General features: G+C 45.6%; 1 protein-coding gene and 1 long non-coding RNA gene across 26 annotated transcripts in view; one reads left to right on the top strand and one right to left on the bottom strand.

Moving 5' to 3' along the window:
* LOC102549102 (uncharacterized) overlaps positions 1-12,135 on the bottom strand; it is a 30,506-nt gene extending 18,371 nt beyond the window's left edge. Inside the window, exons 1-5 of one of the 2 annotated variants that reach the window (XR_015622433.1) lie at positions 11,648-11,863; positions 10,400-10,537; positions 8,462-8,640; positions 6,353-6,520; positions 5,006-5,645 (exon numbers count right to left, since the gene is read on the bottom strand). This is a non-coding gene — a long non-coding RNA (uncharacterized LOC102549102). Of the gene's footprint in view, positions 1-5,005; positions 5,646-6,352; positions 6,521-8,461; positions 8,641-10,399; positions 10,538-11,647 lie in introns of those variants that run through there. The other variant, XR_015622432.1, reaches the window with a different exon arrangement.
* A 2,126-nt stretch (positions 12,136-14,261) lies between these two features.
* Trim9 (tripartite motif-containing 9) overlaps positions 14,262-19,833 on the top strand; it is a 99,713-nt gene continuing 94,141 nt past the window's right edge. For 16 of the 24 annotated variants that reach the window (XM_087552171.1, XM_087552169.1, XM_087552162.1 and 13 more), the window contains exon 1: positions 14,262-15,245. In XM_087552171.1, the coding sequence (XP_087408297.1) occupies positions 14,424-15,245 (822 nt within the window). In that variant the 5' untranslated portion in view covers positions 14,262-14,423. 24 annotated transcript variants of the gene reach the window in all.

Raw genomic sequence — 19,833 nt, 5'->3', positions numbered from 1 at the left:
CACAACATGCGAAGGGGAGGAGCCTGAACTCAAGGTTTACCCTGATTCCTGCCTGCAGGGCCAGCTCTCCTGTGCTGCCCAGGCAAGGTGCAGGGACTGCTCTCCAAAATGCTTTGTCTGTGAGGCTGGCAAGGGTTGGGGCCAGCCCTCCCAAACGCCACAGCTAGCAAGGGGCAGGGCCAGCTCTGTACAGTCCTTGGATATCAACATGGTTCCAGGTGACAGCCTAGACTGGGGACATCAGCGTGACCTTTGGTGGTACTTTCAACCATGGGTATCAACACAGATCCCTGCTACTGCTGGAGTGGCAGGGAGGGCTACTCACAGCAGGCTATTCCTCTCTACCCTCCTCTCCAGTTCCACCTCTCTTCAGAGTGCTCAAACTGTTCACCTCCTCTTTCTCCCCCATCTCTCCACCTCATATTTGCATGTGGTAGTGGCTCGAGCTGTGGGCAGGCCTCTAAAACCTGTATTTTTGCTTCAGTAGTTCCTAAAGCGCTCTCTCTCTCTCTCTCTCTCTCTCTCTCTCTCTCTCTCTCCTTCTCTCTCCCAACTTGTCTGGGCATGACATGGCAAGACACTACTGTTTCTTTTTAATAAAATTAAACTCATTTGTTCTGATTCTCTGACTTGCTGAGAGATGCATCCTTCCATATCTGTTAAAGAGGCAATTCAAAAGGAGGGAACTCTAAACTCCATTTTCTGTGAGCTAAATGCATTCTATGAGTAAAGCTCTGTACTTCACTCTCCAATTCAGAAGCCACAACCACATATAGAGTCATAATTTAGTCCTATATGAGTCTAACTTCGAAGTCAATGATCATCAATTATTATTATTATTATTATTATTATTATTATTATTATTATTATTATCATTATCCTCTTCTCCTTCCTTTCCCTTCCCTCCTTCTTCTCCCTCTTCCGAGTGAAACTTCTGGCAGAGTGTTACTATGTAGTACAGGCTTGTTTTGAACTCACCGCATAGCCCAGGCTGACCACAGGTACAATCCCCTCAGCTCAGCCCTCTGAGTAGTAAGATTTTATGTATATGCCTGGCTCAAATCTCAACAAAGCTCACCGGAAGAACATTTATATTCACCAAGATTCTTCTAACTTAATTTCCTGAACTAGAATTATTCCCTGTGTGTAACTTACAACTTACATCTGACAGTTTTTATTTGCCGCAGATGTAGGAAACACAATTAGAGCACCATTTCCCTACTAGAACAATCCAACTTGCTGTGACTATAGGCAGCAAAGCCAGCCCTGTGCACACTCAGAGGAAGCATCCTGTAGGTGTCTGTCTCTGTCATCAGGCAGGCTTGTGTTCATCTACTGAGCAGTGACTTAATTCATCAGTGACTGTGCAGAGTGTGACAAACACAGCAGGCCGTTCCTTGTCACTGTTACATAGCAGGGATGTGAGGAGGGAGAGGAAGGCAATGAAAGCCAAAGGGGTTTGAGGAGGAACAAGAAAGTCCCTTAGGGCCACAAAGCACAGGCCTGTATGCTAACATACAGAGACCAAAACTTCCACTTTACAAAGTCAAGGACAGGGCTTTTTCCTCCTATCTGGGGCTTGATGAAGTTTTCTTCTCTTGAACAGTCTACTTCACACTTGAGAGGAAAATCTAAGCTTGGCAGATACCAAACAGCTCTGTGATGACAACAGTGTTCAGATATCACGCCTGGTGACAGGACAAGCTGACGGCGTTCATACCCTCCTCTACCTAGGATTTTGAATTCTCAAATGTGTCCTGCCGCCTGCATGCACGGGCAGATGTATTTATTGATGACTTTATTGCAGATTAGAATTTCCATGAGGTGCTAAGCAGCCCCTGCAGTTTTGACAGGTGGAAGAGAGGTGGTGGAGGTGGGCTTATGAATGAAGCCACCATGCCACCCACTACCGCACCTCGTGGAGGAGCAGCAGGATGTGCCAGTTTGTCCCTGCTGCCATTTGTTCCATAGGGATGAGTGACAGCTGCTGACAGGAAAAAGCCTTTCTAAGTGAGTGTACTGTCCCTCCCCTACTCCTCGCCCCAGCCTTCCACACTTCCTGGGGAGCTCCTTTAGGGAGCTTACAGGGCTGAGCTTGTCTGGCAATACTGTTTTATATTTCTACATCCATCCATGAGGGAGACACTATCTTAGCCCCATTTCACAAGTGAAGGAACAGAGTTGGGGCAGATGAGGAGATTGTCTTGCCTGAGTCATGCTTGTCACCACACAGGGAGACACACTAAAGTCCTCAGGATGAGGTGGGCAGAGCCTTATATGTGAACAATAGGAGAACAACATCAGGACTTCTCCACCACTTCCCTCTAACCAGGGCTGCATTCAGTTGGTGTAAACTGTGTTCCTAAGTTCTGTGTTATGCACCTGTGGTACATTTCTCATTTGGTACACTTTCTAGAGCAAGTGAATACCACCAGTATCCTTCCAAATGGGGAAACTGAGGTTTAGGTGGGGACAAGAAACTCGTCCATGTTAACAAAACTACCAAGAGCCGGCTCCAGAATTTTAAAACTTTGTCTGATCCCAGACCCTATGCTAGACATCCACGACCAATCAATCATTGGGAGTTGGCATGCAAACAGAAACCCATTAGCCCTGCCTGATTCAGAAAGCTTTTAACAAACTGTCAGGCAGGGTTATTAAGATCAAGCTTGGTGTCCAAAAGCAAATTGGGAATTAAGTTTTCCTCTGAACAAATAGCAAATTTAGCAGTGTGCACCCATGGGCACATAGCAGTAGCACGAGAAGAGAAAGTAGTGAGGATTCAGCCCTGGGTGAACAATGGTAAGGGAAGCTCCTGACTGACTCTCTCACTGGCTTTGGCTCTCAGGAGGACATGCTCTGCCTTCCTGAGACACTCCTTTGGAGGAAGTAGCTCTAATGAGAATTGTTACCAGGGAAAGTCATTAGTGTGGTTGACCTCTCTGTGAATTCTTAGGCAGTGCTGCTACACACACCCGCTAACAATGTCTAGACTCCTATCTCTACCCAAAAGGCCTACACCATTAATAGCTTACCTTTAAATGACAATCCACTTACTACTTTGTTTATGTTGTTTTCATTTAGAATTGGCCATGGACCTTGTTGAGAGGGTAAGGTCTAACAGCAGAGGAACCTGTTAGTCACAGAGCAACAACACAGACAGGACTGGGGAAAGAAGCCGGAAAGGATGAGGCCCAGAAGCCAGGAGAGAAGATGGCTCTGTATTTCTTCATTTATAGAAGTTTGATCATATCAGTAAAAGCCAACTAGGAGACGCTGGCCTCCTAGCGCCTGTAGGGTTCTCTCTCCAGTTTCACCTTTGGTGGAAGCAAAACTTCTAATTTTCTCCATCAAGTTCACCATCAGGGTTTTCCTTCAGGAAATTACTGGGGATTGGGGGTGGGGTCTAATTCATACAGAAGGGAAATGACCAGGCAGCCAAATATTTCCTCTTATATGTAATACATAGGCATCTAGGTTTAATGACTGTTGTTGAGTTGAATTTTATTTCATTATTTTTTCCTTAGTTTAAAAATGCTTGCTTTTCAAATTTGTGTTTTTTGTGTTGAATGTGAGGGTTTATAGGAACACATGTTGTATGGGTGTGTGCATCTGTGCACTTGTGTAAAGAAAACAGAGGGGATATTGGGGTTCTCCTCTGTTACCATCTGCCTTGAGACAGGCTCTCCCGCTGAATCAGGAGGCTGGCCAGCGAGGAGTTAGCTTCACCTATCTGTCCTGCCTCCACCTTCCACGGCTCTAAGATAACTGCCTTGGGTCCAACCTTGGCTTTTAAGAGGGTGACAGAGACTTGAATTTAAGTCACCATGCTTAAACAGCAAATTCTCTTACGCATAAAACCATTTGCCCACCCCCACAGAGTCTATGCTAATCAAGAAGCCGGAAGTTATGCAATTCTCAATTGTTATCTAGGTTCCCAGAGGGATTTGAATTAACACCTGAGGGTGTGATATTCTGTGACTTGTGTTATCTGTCGCAGGGTGTGATGAAGTCATACATTCTCACAAGCTATCTGTACATGGAGGGCACGCACCAACACCCCAGAGACTACAGTTATGACTAGCCTAGCACACATGTACCTGAGAATACTAAAGGAGTAAATCAGAGGCTAAAATGTAACCCGAAGCAGCAACTCCAACAGGTAAATAAATACACGTCAGCAGATCCAGAGCTGAAGAGGATGCCACGCTGTGGCTGAGGTGAGCAACTGTGAGACACTGACTCACAGATGGGTTCTTATCTAAGATGGGGCTCTGAGCTCCTGCAGCTGGTGATGAGGGTGCTTCAGTGGGGTTGTGGGGGATGCTTGAATAGGGGAATGGAGATGATTGGGAAGTATCAGTTGGAAGGGAAAGGTTTTTATTCTAGCAATAACATCAATGAAAACGACTGCTTTCGTTAGTAGAAATTGCCCAGCTAAGCAAAAGTTCATCCACCATTTGTTGGAAAACTCCATAGACAGCATTTGCCAGAACAGACACACTTCAAAGTGAGATGAGGCCTGATCTGTTTAGTAAGGATGATAGGTTTTCACTATAATACAAGGAACTTTAAATTAAGCTTATTCCTAGACCGTACTGTTAGGCTGGAACCCCTGCTCATCCCCAGTACAAGTGGGAACCCTGTATGGCCTCCTTCCCCAAATCCCTCCCACACAGAGGAAACTCCCCCATCTGCTTGGAGAAAACTCCCGGTTAACATGTCATCATTCCTTGTCTCTGAGTTTACACAACCCACCCAAGAGTGCCTGCTCAGGGACTCAGTTTTTGACCATGTATAGACAACATCCCAGATCCATACCTAAACACTATAAACCCCCCTTGTTGCCCGGATTTGTGACTTTGCTGACCTCAACCTGTGAGATTGGTGAACCCCCCACCTCACCCCATAAAAGCTTCCTCCTAATAAACTTGCCTTTATCTACTTTTAATCTGGTCTAACCTGGCCTATATCTGCATCACCAAGGGAGAGAAAATGCCTATCATGTTATTTGAAAATTGTCATTTATTGTAATACTTAACAAAAAACTGAATACGTCAGATTCCAGGGAAGGGACCATGAACTCTCTGGAGTTTCTAGGCCACAGTGGAAGCAGACGGACATAAACTCATGTAGGTGTGGGTCTGATGCTAAGGTCCTGTTCCCCAGTTGGTTCTTGATCTATCAGTAAAGAAGCCATGGGCCAACTGCTGGGCGGAAGGGGTATGTGGGACTTCCAAATCCCTGAAGGCAAGCAGAGAGACACAAGGAGAGAGGAGAGGTGTTTGCCATGCTTCTGATGAAGAAAAGTTGACCAGTCATGTCAGATCTTGAAACCCAGGCTGCCCCTACAGGCAGATGAACTAAATGTAACTGAGTGCGTAAAGTTTAGGGCGGACAGGAGGGGCTGAGATGAGAAGAGCGATAAGGGCACGATTCTCCAGGTGGGAGATAGTAGCTTCCAGCAACTCTGTCAAAAGGCAAATTGAAATTGAACAACTGTGTGTGTCTGTCTTTTGTCCGTGAATTCAAGGAAAGCTGGGTGGGTGTGGGTAGCGCAGTCCGTTCCAGGAGCTTAGCCAGGGTAGCAAAAGTACGAGCAACAAGCTCACTCCTGTAGGGAATCAGTGTTTCTCCATCAATTTCTAGAGGTGGAAAGGGAAACATGGGGTACAAAATGTTGTCTTGCAAAATTGATTTGGCTGGCCCTGCGAGTGACCTAAGCCTGTGTCTTTTTAGCCTTTACATCACATCTGGGAGCCCCCATTCCTCTAAAGCTGCTTACTCACTAGGATAAGGAGAACCAAATGTGATCCATAAACAAAGTATTAGTGAGAAGTGAGGTGCAGCACAAGAGCATGCTTCTCTGCCTAAGTGATCAAACTTAGCCTGCCATCACCTTACAATTGCTGTAAGACTGAAGCAGAAATTTTCTGCACAACAAATAAAATAAAATTATATTTATTTAATTCTCCTTTCCCGAATGAGCCTCTGCTCTATTTTATCCTGCGTAAATGTCACTTAAAGTATCTCTAGCCTAATTTAGCACAGGTGCATGTGTGAGATGTTTGTAGGACTAAGTGCACCACCGAGTCTCTCCTAGTCCCAGCAAGCAGGGGAAACTCTCTCCCTGAAGACCCCCAGGCAGATCTTCCTCTTTCTCCCCAAAATATGTCCTAAAATGAGAGACTGGTAGAAGCTTTGGAGTTCAAGGAACTATCTCAGCATCCAGGCGTTGTTAGGGTCAAAGCCTGAACCCAGCTAGCTCTAAAATCCCAGGTCCAGCCATTCACTCTTAATAGGCCAAATTAAACACACGGATAATCGTGAAGAATGGAGAAAGATTACTTACTTGGTGTGGCCACATTTGGAAGAGGGAAATATTATAGTGGTTCAGTGGTGTCCCCAAGTTCATCGTCAGTGTCCTGGTAATAATGACAGTCCTAGACTTATCCTGACATAATTTAGAATCACTCGGATGGGAATGTCCCCTGAAGAACTGTTCTGATAGTCTGAACGTCTGTGGGAAGACACACCTGAGTGTAGTTGGTAGCTTCTGGCAAAAGCCCAGATTTGTTGTCGTTGCTGTTAAATTGCAGCAAAAGGAAGACCATCTGCCGTTTGCACACTGGCCTTTGTTCTCGTCTCTGAGTTGACCCATCCTGTTGCTGCTTCAGTGATATCAGAAGCAGCATTTCTAGATTTCGATATTTGACTGAGGACCAATGGCTCTCTGGGAATCTTTCAGATTCTCAGCACCAGGTTGGGACTACTGAAGTGCCCAGCCTCATGGCCTGAGCAGCTACTGGGTTCTCAACACCTTGGATGTGAGCCAATTTGTTACTATTTTAACATAAGCTGAACTATTTTTTTTTTTTTTGGTTCTTTTTTTCAGAGCTGGGTACTGAACCCAGGGCCTTGCACTTCCTAGGCAAGCGCTCTACCACTGAGCTAAATCCCCAACCCCTGAACTATTTTTTAAAATTAACATTTAAAGTGTGTGGGGGGGGGGTTGGGGATTTAGCTCAGTGGTAGAGCGCTTGCCCAGCAAGCACAAGGCCCTGGGTTCGGTCCCCAGCTCCGAAAAAAAGAAAGGAATAAAAAAAAAAAGTGTGTGTGTGTGTGTGTGTGTGTGTGTGTGTGTGTGTGTGTTTACATCCTATTGTTTTTCCCCCCCTCTGGAGAGCCTTGACTAATACTGACACCAAAATCCCTTTTTCCTAACAAGTCTAAGAATCTGAAACCAAATTATTGTGTTGGTCAATTTTGCATCTCTTTGACAAATTCCTAAAAGAAATCAAGTTCAAAGAGGAAAGGTTTCTCAGTCTCTGAGGCTTCAGTCCACTGGCTCCATTGTTCCTGGGCTGATGGTCAAAGCAGGGGCAATATAGTTCAGTCACCCAGCTCATCTTGTGGCAGACAAGAAGCAGAGAAGAGAGGAAAGGAGGGAGGGAGGGAGGGAAGGAGGGGAAGAGGGAAAAGGAGAGACAGACAGACAGGGGATAAGCCATATCCAGAACACAGAACATATCCAGTGACCTTCAAGGAGGCTATAACTCCTACATTCCCACCAGCTGCCTCCACTCAACCTTGATTCTGTTGGTGGATTAACCCATTCATGAAGTTAAGAGCCTTCATGCTCCAATCACTACAGCACATTGCACTGGGGACTAACACTGAACACATGAGCTTTTGAGGGCATTTCCTATCCAAACCATAACCCCGACAAGTGTCTTCAGCTTACAGCAGGACAAACTGAGTCTTAAAGTAATCAAGCAACTGATAAAGGGAAGAACGAAGACCACAGAAGCTTTGTGATCATATATATATATGTGTGTGTGTGTGTGTGTGTGTGTGTGTGTGTGTGTGTATGTGTATGTATATGTATGTATGTATATGTATATGTATATGGCTCTTCAAGTGATCTGAGTGTTCACATCACACTACTTTGTTTTCTGGATGTATCACAGAATGCCTGCCTGTTCTTTTGCTTACTGGAGGGTAAGTACTGGAGATTATAAATAGAGCAGTTGTAAATATATAACAATCCAGTGTTTGTGTCCTCCAAATTTCATATACTGAAATCCTATACCCCAGAGTTATAGCATTAGGAATGGGAGCCCCTGGGAGGCTCTGTCTTCATGAATGGGACCTGCAACCTCTTGGGAGACCCCAGAGAATCTCTTTGACCCTTCTACCGCAGAACACTGCTAAATGTCATTTATGATACCAAAAAGCAAACCCTCACTGAACACTAAACACATTAGCACACTGACACTAAACTTCCCCACCCCCACAACTGTGCAGGATAAGTTTCTGTTGTTTATAATCTGCTCAGTTCATGGTTTTTACTCTAAAAACCCTATCAGACAAAAACAGTATGTTGGCATAAGGTTTCAACAAATGTACGTAAACACCAAGAAGTAGAATTGCTGGGTTATGTAGTAAAACTTGGTTTTACCTTGTAGGAAACTGCTAAATTCTGCAAAACGCTGTATTTTGCGTCCCCGTCAGCAGTAACTGAGACTTCCTTTTGCTCCGCATCCCCAGACGACTCCAAGTTCCCTTTTCAACACGCACCTGCTCTCTCCCCAACTCACTCACTCTTTATCTTGATTAGGCTTTTCCAAGAAGCATGCCCTGAGAAACAAATTTAAATCCAAGTATTTTATTTAGGGTTACTGAAAAAGAGCACCACTAAGCAAAGGAAGTAAGGAAAGTTTGGAAGGTATTGAGTTACGGGTGAACCACCACCCTGGGCAGCTTCCTCACTCCACTGCAAGGTTTTAGCCATCATGAGGAAGACACTCGCCTACTTAACAACTGTGGTATTTTGGGTTTCATTGCTGAGAAGAGATACCGTGACCAAAGGAACTCTAATAAAGAAAAACATTTAATTGGGGCTGGCTTACAGTTTCAGAAGTTCAGGCCCTTATCCTCATGCGGGGGAGTCTGGCAGTGTGCTGGGGAGCTGAGAGTTGGTCAACCTTATCAGCAGGCAACAGAAGGAGACAGAAGGACACTGTGTGCCACACTGGGCAAAGCTTAAGCATATATGAGGCTTTAGAGCCCACAACCAGAGTGATTCACTTCCTCTCACAAGGCCACACCTACTCCAACAAGGCCATGCCCCCATGAGTGCCACTCCCTATGGGCCAAATGCATGAGTCTATGGGGACCATTTTTATTCAAACCACCACAGCAACTTTGTTTGGACTATTCTCTCTCTGTCTCTCTGTCTCTGTCTCTCTTTCTCTCTCTGTGGGGGAGGGGGGATATTATTCATGGTTATAAATATGTTTGGGTAAACGTCTGTAAGTGTGAACATGCCTGAGGTATCTTTTTTAATCACTTTCCATTTCGATTTTTGAGACAAGGTCTCTCACTGATCCTGGAGCTCATCGGTTGAGAGGTGCTGGCTGGCTGATGGGCTCGAGGCACCTACCTGTCTCTGCCCTCTGCTATGTTGGAGTTACAGACACATACCAATGTGCTTGCCTTTTATGGCAGTTCTGGGGACCCAAACTCATGCCCTCATCCTTACACAGAAGGCACTTTAAAAACTGAGCTCTCTCCTTGACCCCACATATTATTTCTAAGAGTATTCCCTCCCCGAAGCCTCAGCTTGCCCAGTATGTGGACTGAGTGTGCTTTTCTGGCTAGAAAAAAGTCCTCAAAGGCTCACAGAGGTTTTGTGATAGTCTTTCATGAAAGAGTTCATGCTAAGACAAACCAGGCAGGGTACCAAGAGCACCTGCCTCCATGGGATGTAGAGATGTAAACAGCTAAAGTATGACTGATTAACTTTACTTTGGAATTTTGATTACAAAGAAGAAAGGAAAACTTAAGCTAATCAAGAGAGTAAAGTTTATTGTACAGATAACAAGAGGCCCATGAGTATTTAGTAGAGAAACCAAATTAATGTCATGCCTAACAGGGGCTGGAACTACACAAGCCCCGAGACCCAGTGTGCCTACTTAGCTCTTCCAAGACCCATGCTCCTGGCTTTCTCCTACCCGTTTCCTCCAATCTTCTCCCTTTACTACTGTATGAGCCTTGTCTCGTGTCTGGTTATCTCAGGCTAGTTTCTAGGGAAACGGAAATGGGTATTTGGAATGGCTTCTACCCACCCCTCCTGGGAACTTCAGGTGGTCATAATTTACAACTTTGTGCAAATGTTTTAATAAGTTCCTACAGAGTTACATAACCATTTAAAGATATATGCAAATATGGAGAGTTTAAAGAGGGACATCATCGTCAAGTCTACCAAAACCTTTTGGTATCCTGCATAGATTTCTGTCATAGTTTGAATATGAAATACCCCACTTAAGCACATGTATTAAAACTGGAGGGTGGGCATTGTCAGTGATGCTTTGGGCATTTCAGAAGTTTGACCTACCTGGAGGAAGCAAGCCACAGGTAGGTCCTTGAGGGTATCTTGTCCTTGGTCCCTTCCTATCTCTCTTTTTGCTTCTTGTCGGCCATAATGTAAGAGCTCTTTTCTGCTACATTTTTTACCCAGGGTAGACCAAAGCCTCTGAAGCGGTGAGGTGAGAAAAAGACATAATTTCTCCCTGTTAAGTTGTTCTCAGGTATTCTTGTTCCAGCAACACAAAAGTAAAACAATTCCAATGCAAACTACTTGTCTCAGTTAACAATATTGATGGGCACTCTCCTAATCCAAGGTGCATAACACCTATTTTTCTCTGGTCTCTATGTCAGTAGTACTCGACCCTCATACTCCTGAAAGAGAAGAATTCAGAGGGGAAACAGTGGATCCAAATTTCAAAAGATTAATTGGAGCAGGCAAGGAAGCAAGAATACACTCTTTAGAAAAAGAAAAGGCCATGAGCTGAACTGAGCAACGATGACTCATCCTTGGCAGAGGGGAGACTTTCAGTCTCTTCTCCTTGTGCCTCTCCTTGGGTAAGCACTTCCAGGAAAGGGGGGTATGCTTTTTTCTTAGAAGCCCATTTTACCCAGAATTCAGCCTGCTATAACTAGATGTGTAACATGCATAAATATGAATCTGGGCTTAAGTACCCCTATCATCGAGTATTCTGAGCACGGCTCCTAAGTGAAGAAGGCCCTGAAGCTGGTTTGAGCTCATCCAGAAACTGGGCACTAGCAGCTATTGTTCTAATTCCACTTTGGGGTCCTGTCTTAGTTAAGGTTTCTATTGGCAGAAGAGGCCATGACCATGGTGACTCTTAGAAAGGACAGCATTTCACTGCGGCTGGCACACAGGTACGGAAGTTTAGTCCATTATCATCACGGTGGGAAGCATGACTGCACAGAGGTGGACATGGTGCTGAAGAACCACCCCCTCCTCCCCACACCCACAAATCTGAAGACAAATGGCTCTAAATGAGAACAGGGAGGGATACCAGAAAATACCTCCTTCCTTGTGTTTGTTCTTTAACTCAGAGAGAATACAGAATTAGCCACCAAGCATTACAGTTTAAGAAATACAAAAGCAATTGTAGTTTTCATTAGAAAACATTCATCTTTCCTTTAAGAGTGGAAAAGTTGCCAGTGCTCCTCCAATTTGCTCTCCTCATTGCTGAAGAACATCGTTCGGGCGAATGGTAAGTTTCATGGGATCGTATCCGGTATTTACACAAACGAGAACAGCTGCAGTCATTACCAGGGATGATGAAACTACAGGACCAGCAATCCCACACTCCAGGGCACGGTCAACCACCAGCTGGAACAGAAAACAATCTCCCGGCGGGCTGACATTCTACAATGTCACCAATCGCATTCAGATTTCTTAAATTCCCCTTTAAAGATAACCCGGGGTGGTGGGCTTTAAAGTACATCATGGTCAAGTAGTACAACACAAGAGGACATCTTCAAAGGCCTAACAAAAATAGAGAAATTAATTTTAAAAATGGTAAACTCTCGGAGAAGCTAAGTGGGATAGCAAAAGTTGAATATTTCAGGTTTTGTTATGTGGGGACCTGACAAAATCTGGACTCAGTATTTACTTGGTGAATGAAGAAAAGGAACTACAACCTTCCCGTTCTTGGGTTCTAATACTAGCCTCACCAGTACTGGATCGTGAAAGTCAGTTCATTAATCTGAAAAACGGGAATAACTGTTCTAATTACGGGGACTGACTCAAGTCATGATGTCTGGAAGAGTCAAAAGGCAGCCATTTGGAGAGCTCTCTAGGAGTGACTGATGTGCTAGTTCCTGACCAAACACACCCAACGCTAACTCATCTTAAGCTATTTCCTAATTGATCAACTGTTCCGTAAGTCTGCATCGTATTGAGGGTATTTGTACCTGACACTGAATCCTACCATTGGACAGTCCCTCAGACCACCCACCCTTTGCTGTGAACCAAGGGTAGCCTGTCTGCTAATGACTGGACCTCTTACACGGCATACCCTAGTTAATCCCCAGACCTCCTTCATGGTATACCGTGGTAGGCAAAGCCCAGACTCCAGAAGAATGACAGCTCCTTACTTTGCCAGCCAAGGTTTCCCTGACTTGCACAAGCGAATGCAAAATGCATGAAAGTATTGTAACATGCAAGGGTGGATGACCCTCTCCACCAATTTCTTAAGAATCAATCACTTAGCATGAGCAAAGTGTCTTTGGACTAATGTAGTCTTTGTATCCTGCACTAATATAGATAATGCCCCCAATCAAATCTGAAGAAACTCTTTGCCTGTAAACAGATTGCATATACCTTAGCAGCTCTGGTCTCAACTAATTAAAATATGGGTTAGAAATAAACCCTGTAGGATTTGTGACTAACATAGTTTTAAATAACAATGTGAATTCTTCCTCCCACACAACCAATGATCAACTACTGTAGTCATTGTGCTAAAAAATATATTTGCGAGATAATCCAATTTATTTGTACTATTTCTCCAAAAATCAAAGATTATAGAAAGTACTTCTTTTCCCTGGACAAAAAAAGTGCTTTTAAATTATAAATGAAGCTATGAATAATCGTTATCTACTGGAAGTTGAAAATTTGGAAGATCCCACGGGACTTGAAAACCATTTTTGTCACTTGTTTTATGAATCACTCAGAAAATTAACTATGTGTGCCCCCAAGATAAATTACTTCCTTGGAATGTCACTGGATTCAAAGATTCTACCCATTGAGTAACAGGCTGATTCAAAGATTCTATCGTCGTCCTCATTTAAGGGTTATGCAGGCAAGGGGCAGGATCCATTATCTCTAGCACGATTTGGGGAAAAGAGAAATCGGTTAGAATACAAGGGCTATCATTAGATTCCTTCATTACCTCACAGAAGCAAAAATAACACCCCGCCCCCTATTCTGGAATTTATGGTAGATGCTAAGGGCATGTGACATTGGATAATATCGTTTGGAATCAAACATTGGAATCTGCAATGCCATAGCAATTCGTTCACATAGCTAGTTTCCAAACAATAGCACTCAGAAACACACAAACTCTGCCTGCTTCAACTCAACTAATGTTCCTGGGGCCTCTCTAAAACCCAGCCAGATGCTGAGGGATGAGCTTCGAGAGGCTGGGAGGGTGAGAAGAACCTAGGTACCTTCACTCCAAGGGGCCTCCACACATTTAAAACATGTAGCGATGGTGGTACAGCTTTCGGAGGAATACTGAGCCTTTGCCTCGGAGTAGGGAAAAAGCTACCGGGGAGGGGGGGGGGAGCGCAAGAAGGGGGCACTGCAGCCATGACACACAACCATCTCCCCCAAACACGATGGATGCGGGCGCTCCAGCTGCTTCTGAGTGCTGGAGAAAAGCCCAAAAGCCCCCAGGAAGGCACGGGGGAGGTGCCAGCTTGATGCCAGCAGCGGAAGGAGAAGGGGTGGGTCGGCGCGCAGACTAGAGCTGGAAGGCAAGCCCCAAGCGCCGGCGACAGGCAACAGCAGCCCACTCACGATTGGGAGGGGTTCTCACGCCCCCTGCTCCCGGGTGACTGCACTCGAGCTCAGAAGGAAGCGTGTGGGGGGTGGGGGTGGAAAGGGATGAATCATCCCGCCCCACTTCTCCTTCTCGGCCCTTGCTCCAGCCCCCTCCCAAAATCCCGCGCCAGCTTCAGCAAGCCAAGCGGCTGCTCCAGCTCCGACTCACTGAGCCCCCTGCGGCCTGCAGAGAAGGGGAGACGGACAGGGCGGGAAGCCAATGAGAACGCAGCTCTCACGGCCGCCGTCCGATGAGCCTCGGCTCCCTGGCGGGGCGGGGCTAGCAGCGGGAAGGGGGCGGGCCCGGGCTGGCGCGCAGCGCGGACGCTCCACGGCTCACAGAGAGAGCGCGTCCTGGGGAGTCGGCGCCTAGGCGACGCGGAAAGGCGCCACCACCGCCGCCGCTGGCCAAGGTGCTGGACACCACAGGCCCATCGACTGCTTCGCCAGGTCAGGCCCCCTTTGCCGCAGCCTCTGCTGCCTCGCTTCCAGCCAGGTCCCCATGGAAGAGATGGAAGAAGAGTTAAAATGCCCCGTGTGTGGCTCCTTCTATCGGGAGCCCATCATCCTGCCCTGCTCTCACAATTTATGCCAGGCTTGCGCCCGCAACATCCTGGTGCAGACCCCGGAGTCCGAGTCCCCCCAGAGCCGCCGGGCCTCGGGCTCTGGGGTTTCTGACTATGACTATCTGGACCTGGACAAGATGAGCCTTTACAGCGAGGCGGACAGCGGCTATGGCTCCTACGGAGGTTTCGCCAGCGCCCCCACTACCCCGTGCCAGAAGTCGCCCAACGGCGTCCGTGTTTTCCCCCCTGCTATGCCGCCACCGCCCACCCACCTGTCACCGGCTTTGGCCCCTGTGCCCCGCAACTCCTGCATTACCTGCCCCCAGTGCCACCGCAGCCTCATTCTGGATGACCGGGGGCTCCGCGGCTTCCCCAAGAACCGCGTCCTGGAAGGGGTCATCGACCGCTACCAACAGAGCAAAGCCGCGGCCCTCAAGTGCCAGCTCTGTGAGAAGGCGCCCAAGGAAGCCACGGTCATGTGCGAACAGTGCGATGTCTTCTACTGCGACCCTTGCCGTCTACGCTGCCACCCACCGAGGGGTCCCCTAGCCAAACACCGTCTGGTGCCCCCGGCCCAGGGTCGCGTAAGCCGACGGCTGAGCCCGCGCAAGGTCTCCACCTGCACAGACCACGAGCTGGAGAACCACAGCATGTACTGTGTGCAATGCAAGATGCCGGTGTGCTACCAGTGCTTGGAGGAGGGCAAACACTCCAGCCACGAAGTCAAGGCTTTGGGGGCTATGTGGAAATTGCACAAGGTGAGTCCTATGCAACCCACCCCTGACTCCCCGCGTCCTGGGTCCTCCTGATTTGCAGCACTGGTTCCCTCTTAGGGTGACAGCGCATCCCAGTGGGGGCGCCGTGCAAGTGCCTTCGGCGTCTGCCTTGCGTTGTGGTGCATTGCAGGAGGCTCTGGGGACATTTGAGGCGACGCAGGGAAGTTGAATGTCTCCAGAGAGCTGTTGCAGGAATGCCTTAGCATGGGTCTCCCTCCCCAGGCATTCTGCCTGTGAGCTGGGTCAGGCCGCCCCCTCTTCAGTCTTCAGCCTATCTATGGTCACCGCCGCCGTAGGGCAAAGCCTATTTGGCTTGGCGGAAGCGCGCGGGTGGCAGAGGCCTCCGGGCATGCGCTGGTATGGGGTAGGCTGAGGGCCTAGGAGACTAGGGCAGGTGGGGGCGGTGGGGGCGGATAGACCTCAGGGGATTGTCTCAGACAGGGAGACAGAAGCCCTGATGCACAGTGGGGGTGGTCCGTGGACAGAATACTGATGAGTCTGCACTGAGCTAGACCTGGCTCCAGCTGGAAGAGAATCAGGTCCGGGTTCCCAGAACTCCTGTGGTCCTAAGGCATCCTTAGGAGGAGGGGGACCTAAGGCTGGAGCAGAAGGAGTAGAGTTTTCTGAGCGGTAGCGAACTAAAACCGTCCTTTCCCCAAACCCTTATTCCACCAGGGGTCAAACCTTTTCCCTTTCAGTAGCTGCACGTAAACTTTGAGACACCTGTTAGCAGAATTATCTTTTGGGTTGCTTTTGACATGCTGTCATGGAACTCCTCTACTCTGATGGCTTCTTGTGATTCTCAGACCATCCTTAGAACATTCTAGCAAAGCCTACTTGACATGTTCCTCTAGTCCCCTTCTGCTGATTAGCCCTGACTCTCTGCTTCTGTGTTTCTTGCTGTTCCTCAGTCAACACCTAAGCCTTTACATTTGGGTGTTTCTCTCCTGAAATTCTCTTCCCCAGTGCCTAGACAGAGCGACCCTCTCTTACCTCACTGACTGTGTTCAGATCTGAGTTAAGCCCAGATGGAGGCTGTGATGACCCCCTGCTTCAGACAACCCTTTGCTCCCTGTTTTGTTTTTCTCAGTAGTATGTATCACCATGGTAACGTGCCACATGTCAATTATGCTGGCCTTGTACTTATGTATTGCTCTTTCCCCCTAACACATACAAAACAGGAAGGTAAGCTTTGTGAGGAATGCGCTCTTTTTAATAACATGTCTGTGTTGCTTAGAAGGAAGGAGACCACTTTGCAGAGATGTGCTTTAAGTCCACTTTACTTTTCAAGTATTCCGTTTACTGGGGAGGGGTTGGGAGGTTCTGTCCAGTGTTGTCAAAGGAGAAATTGTCCTTATACCACAGGGTTGTCTGCCCAAGAATAAGGTAATGAAATGGTGTTGCAACCCTCAGCTGTGTCCCTGCTAGTTTGCCAGCATTCCTTGGACTCTAGAGACGCTAACTGAGAGATGCCCTCTCTGCAGTTAAGATTGGGACAGCCATTTTCATTGCCAGCATTTTCAGCAATCACTGGGGGACGTCCTCAGCTCTTTCCCCGTCTCCCAGGTGACAAGGGATTTATGGCATGTGCTACCATGCCCATCTCTCCAATTGTGCTTTTTAAAATAACATTTAATTTTGAAAATTGGAAAAAAATAGTTCTCAGGCATGTTTCTGTACAAAGTATCTAAGAAAATAGTCGCCCTGCCTGGACAAAGACCTTAGTGCTACATGCTAATTGGGATTGGTAGGAACCACAACATGTTCATGAAGAAAAGCCCATACTCTAGCCATAAAGACCAAAAGGAGCCTTCAAATCCCTGCCAAGCCCCGTGTACAGTTGAAATGTCAAGCTGTTTGTGAAGCCTGATAATGGATATTGTGGATAGAGATTAGAGTTGAAAATTTTATATCTGCTTTAAAAAAAAACATGAGAAATGGAATAAAATGGCTAGAAGACCACGTCTGGATTTTGGCACATTTTGCCACAAAAATAAATCAGTTTCAATATGTCCAGTCAATATCAGAGTGACCAAATGGCCTGGGAAAGCTGGGTGGAGAATGACAGAGTTAGAACAGCACTTAGCATTATCCCTTAATTTCAGTTTTTGTAACAAAATAACATGGTGCAGCTGTGTTGTCCCAGCTAGACTCCGTCCTAGGACTTCTGTCTCTGAAAATGCTCCTGGGCCAGAATGGCTATGACCTTCAAGACACAGGAGAGCAGAAAACTATACCTCCTTCTCTCAGAGTCTGGGCATTCAGTTGTGAATGGTTTCATTCATATTCTGTGATAGTAACCATTTCTACTTTTAAAGAAAATCCCGCGAATAAATATCCATGAGGCAGAGGTCATTAGCTTGCACATGCAAGGCAAAATTGTTTTCAAGTAGCTTTAATAGTGGTTAAAATTTATCATCAGTTTACCAAATTAATTTTTAGATACTTATGACTTTCAAAAATCCATAAAAATACATGAAATAATAATCCAAACCAAATATCTGGTAGCAGTCTTTATACTATATTAACACATATGCTATTCCTTTTTTCCAAGTCAGGCAGATAGAAAACCTTGTAACACAAAAGGGGTTTGCAGACATTTGGAACTACTCACTTTGTAAATTTTTGTTGTTTGGTTTGGTTTTTGAGACGTGGTTTCTCTATATAAACGGCCTGGTTGTCCTGGACCTTACTTTGTAGATGAGGCTTGCCTTAAACTTACAGAAATCTGCTTGCCTCTGTCTCTTGAGTGCTGGGATTAAGGGAGTGCACCACCACTGCCAGGCATCACTTTGTAATTTTTAGCACTTCTCAAGAGTCACCATAGTCCTAAACTCTTGATGGTTTACCAATCACTGGATCAGTAAATGTTTCATAAAGCCTTCTTCCATGTTTGTGCTACCAAGCAAATGTTTTCCTTCCCTTTTTACCCTAAACATGTGCTATTCGTCCTGATCTGATCTAGAATGGTCTTTCAAATGACTTTGCTTTTAAATTAATTAACTTTGGTGTTTTGAGATTGAGACTTATGTAGCCCAGGCTATGTTGCCAAAGATGACTTTGAACTCCTGATTCTCCTACTCCAACCTCCAACCAAGTTCCCTCTGTTTTAAAATTAAGATTTACAATGTAATCATTTTAAAATAAGCTGTCGGGCTGGGGATTTAGCTCAGTGGTAGAGCGCTTGCCTAGGAAGCGCAAGGCCCTGGGTTCGGTCCCCAGCTCCGAAAAAAAAGAAAAAAAAATAAAATAAGCTGTCAGTTGGTTATACTTTTACTTCTAAACTATGCTGGAAAAAAGTCTGCTTAGCTGTAGCAGTTGTATGTAAAATGATAGCTCTTTAGATGATGTCTCTAAAGTAATGTTCTGTTAGCTATATGTGACAGTGTATTACAATGTATGTTCTTGTGGTCACTGGGCTTAGTAGCTTACATTTGTGCCTTTCCCCTTTCTAGTACTTTACTTGAAGTCTATGAAGAACATTGTGTGTGTGATATAAACATTCTTACAGGTCTTAGGACACTGTTCCTGAGGAGAGAATTGTCCTTCTTGAATTGAGGCACAAAGAATTTTGTATCCCCTTTCATGACTTGTGACCATTACCTGGTTACCTGCATTCTGTTTTTTTCTACTTCTACTTCTATCATGGATATTTTGGTTTGGGCAGTAGATAAGCTTATAAGATATATTCAAAACCAAAACTGTAAAGTTTAATGTGAAATCCCACAGTTTCTGTTTCAAGTGTCCATTCTAACAGTAGAGAAGTTCTTTAAGTTTTAATGACTTTGGGGGTCTGGTTGATTTTGGTATGTACGTACGTATGTATTATTATTATCATTATTATTATTATTATTATTATTATTATTATTATTATTATTATTTTGAGACAGGGTTTCACTGTGTAGCTCTGACTGTCTTAGAACTCACTATGTAGACCAAGCTGTCCTGGAACACCAGAGATCATCCTCTCTCTCCCTCCCAGGTGCTAGGGTGAAAGGTGTGAACCACCATGTGAGACGCTTTCTCTCTCTCTCTCTTTCTCTCTCTCTCTCTCTCTCTGTGTGTGTGTGTGTGTGTGTGTGTGTGTGTGTGTGTTGTGTTGTATTTTTTTCTTTACTTACAAGTCTGTGGCAATAAAGTTTAGAAAATTTTAAGAATAAACCACAGTGAAGAAGCTAGAGGACAGGGGCTTCAGGCTCCACAACTAACAGGCTACTTACTCTCAGGACTAAGCAAGACTTGCCTCTCTCTGACACCCACAAGGATGCAAAGAACTTCAATGATACTTTCAAAAGTATTTGAAAATATGTGGTAAATGTTTATGTTATTAATTTTGACTTGTGTAAAGTAAGAGTTAACTGCCCTATTATCTGTTGTTTGGTAGTTAGAAATGATGTGCACATGCAATTCTGTCTATCAGCACATTTCTCACCTATGTAGGTGTCATTTGTGTGACACTGCGGGCTTTCAATTTACCTCTTCTCTGAAATACTTGAAATGTTTCAGATTTTGGGGGTTTTGAAATATTTGCTAAGTATAGTAACATATCTTAGGACAGGACCCACATTTA

This window comes from Rattus norvegicus, chromosome 6 (genome assembly GCF_021556685.1).
Source record: "Rattus norvegicus strain SHRSP/BbbUtx chromosome 6, alternate assembly SHRSP_T2T, whole genome shotgun sequence".
Taxonomy (NCBI): Eukaryota; Metazoa; Chordata; class Mammalia; order Rodentia; family Muridae; genus Rattus; species Rattus norvegicus.
Note: the sequence above shows the minus strand (reverse complement) of the source record. Positions and strands in the feature narration are given on the sequence as shown.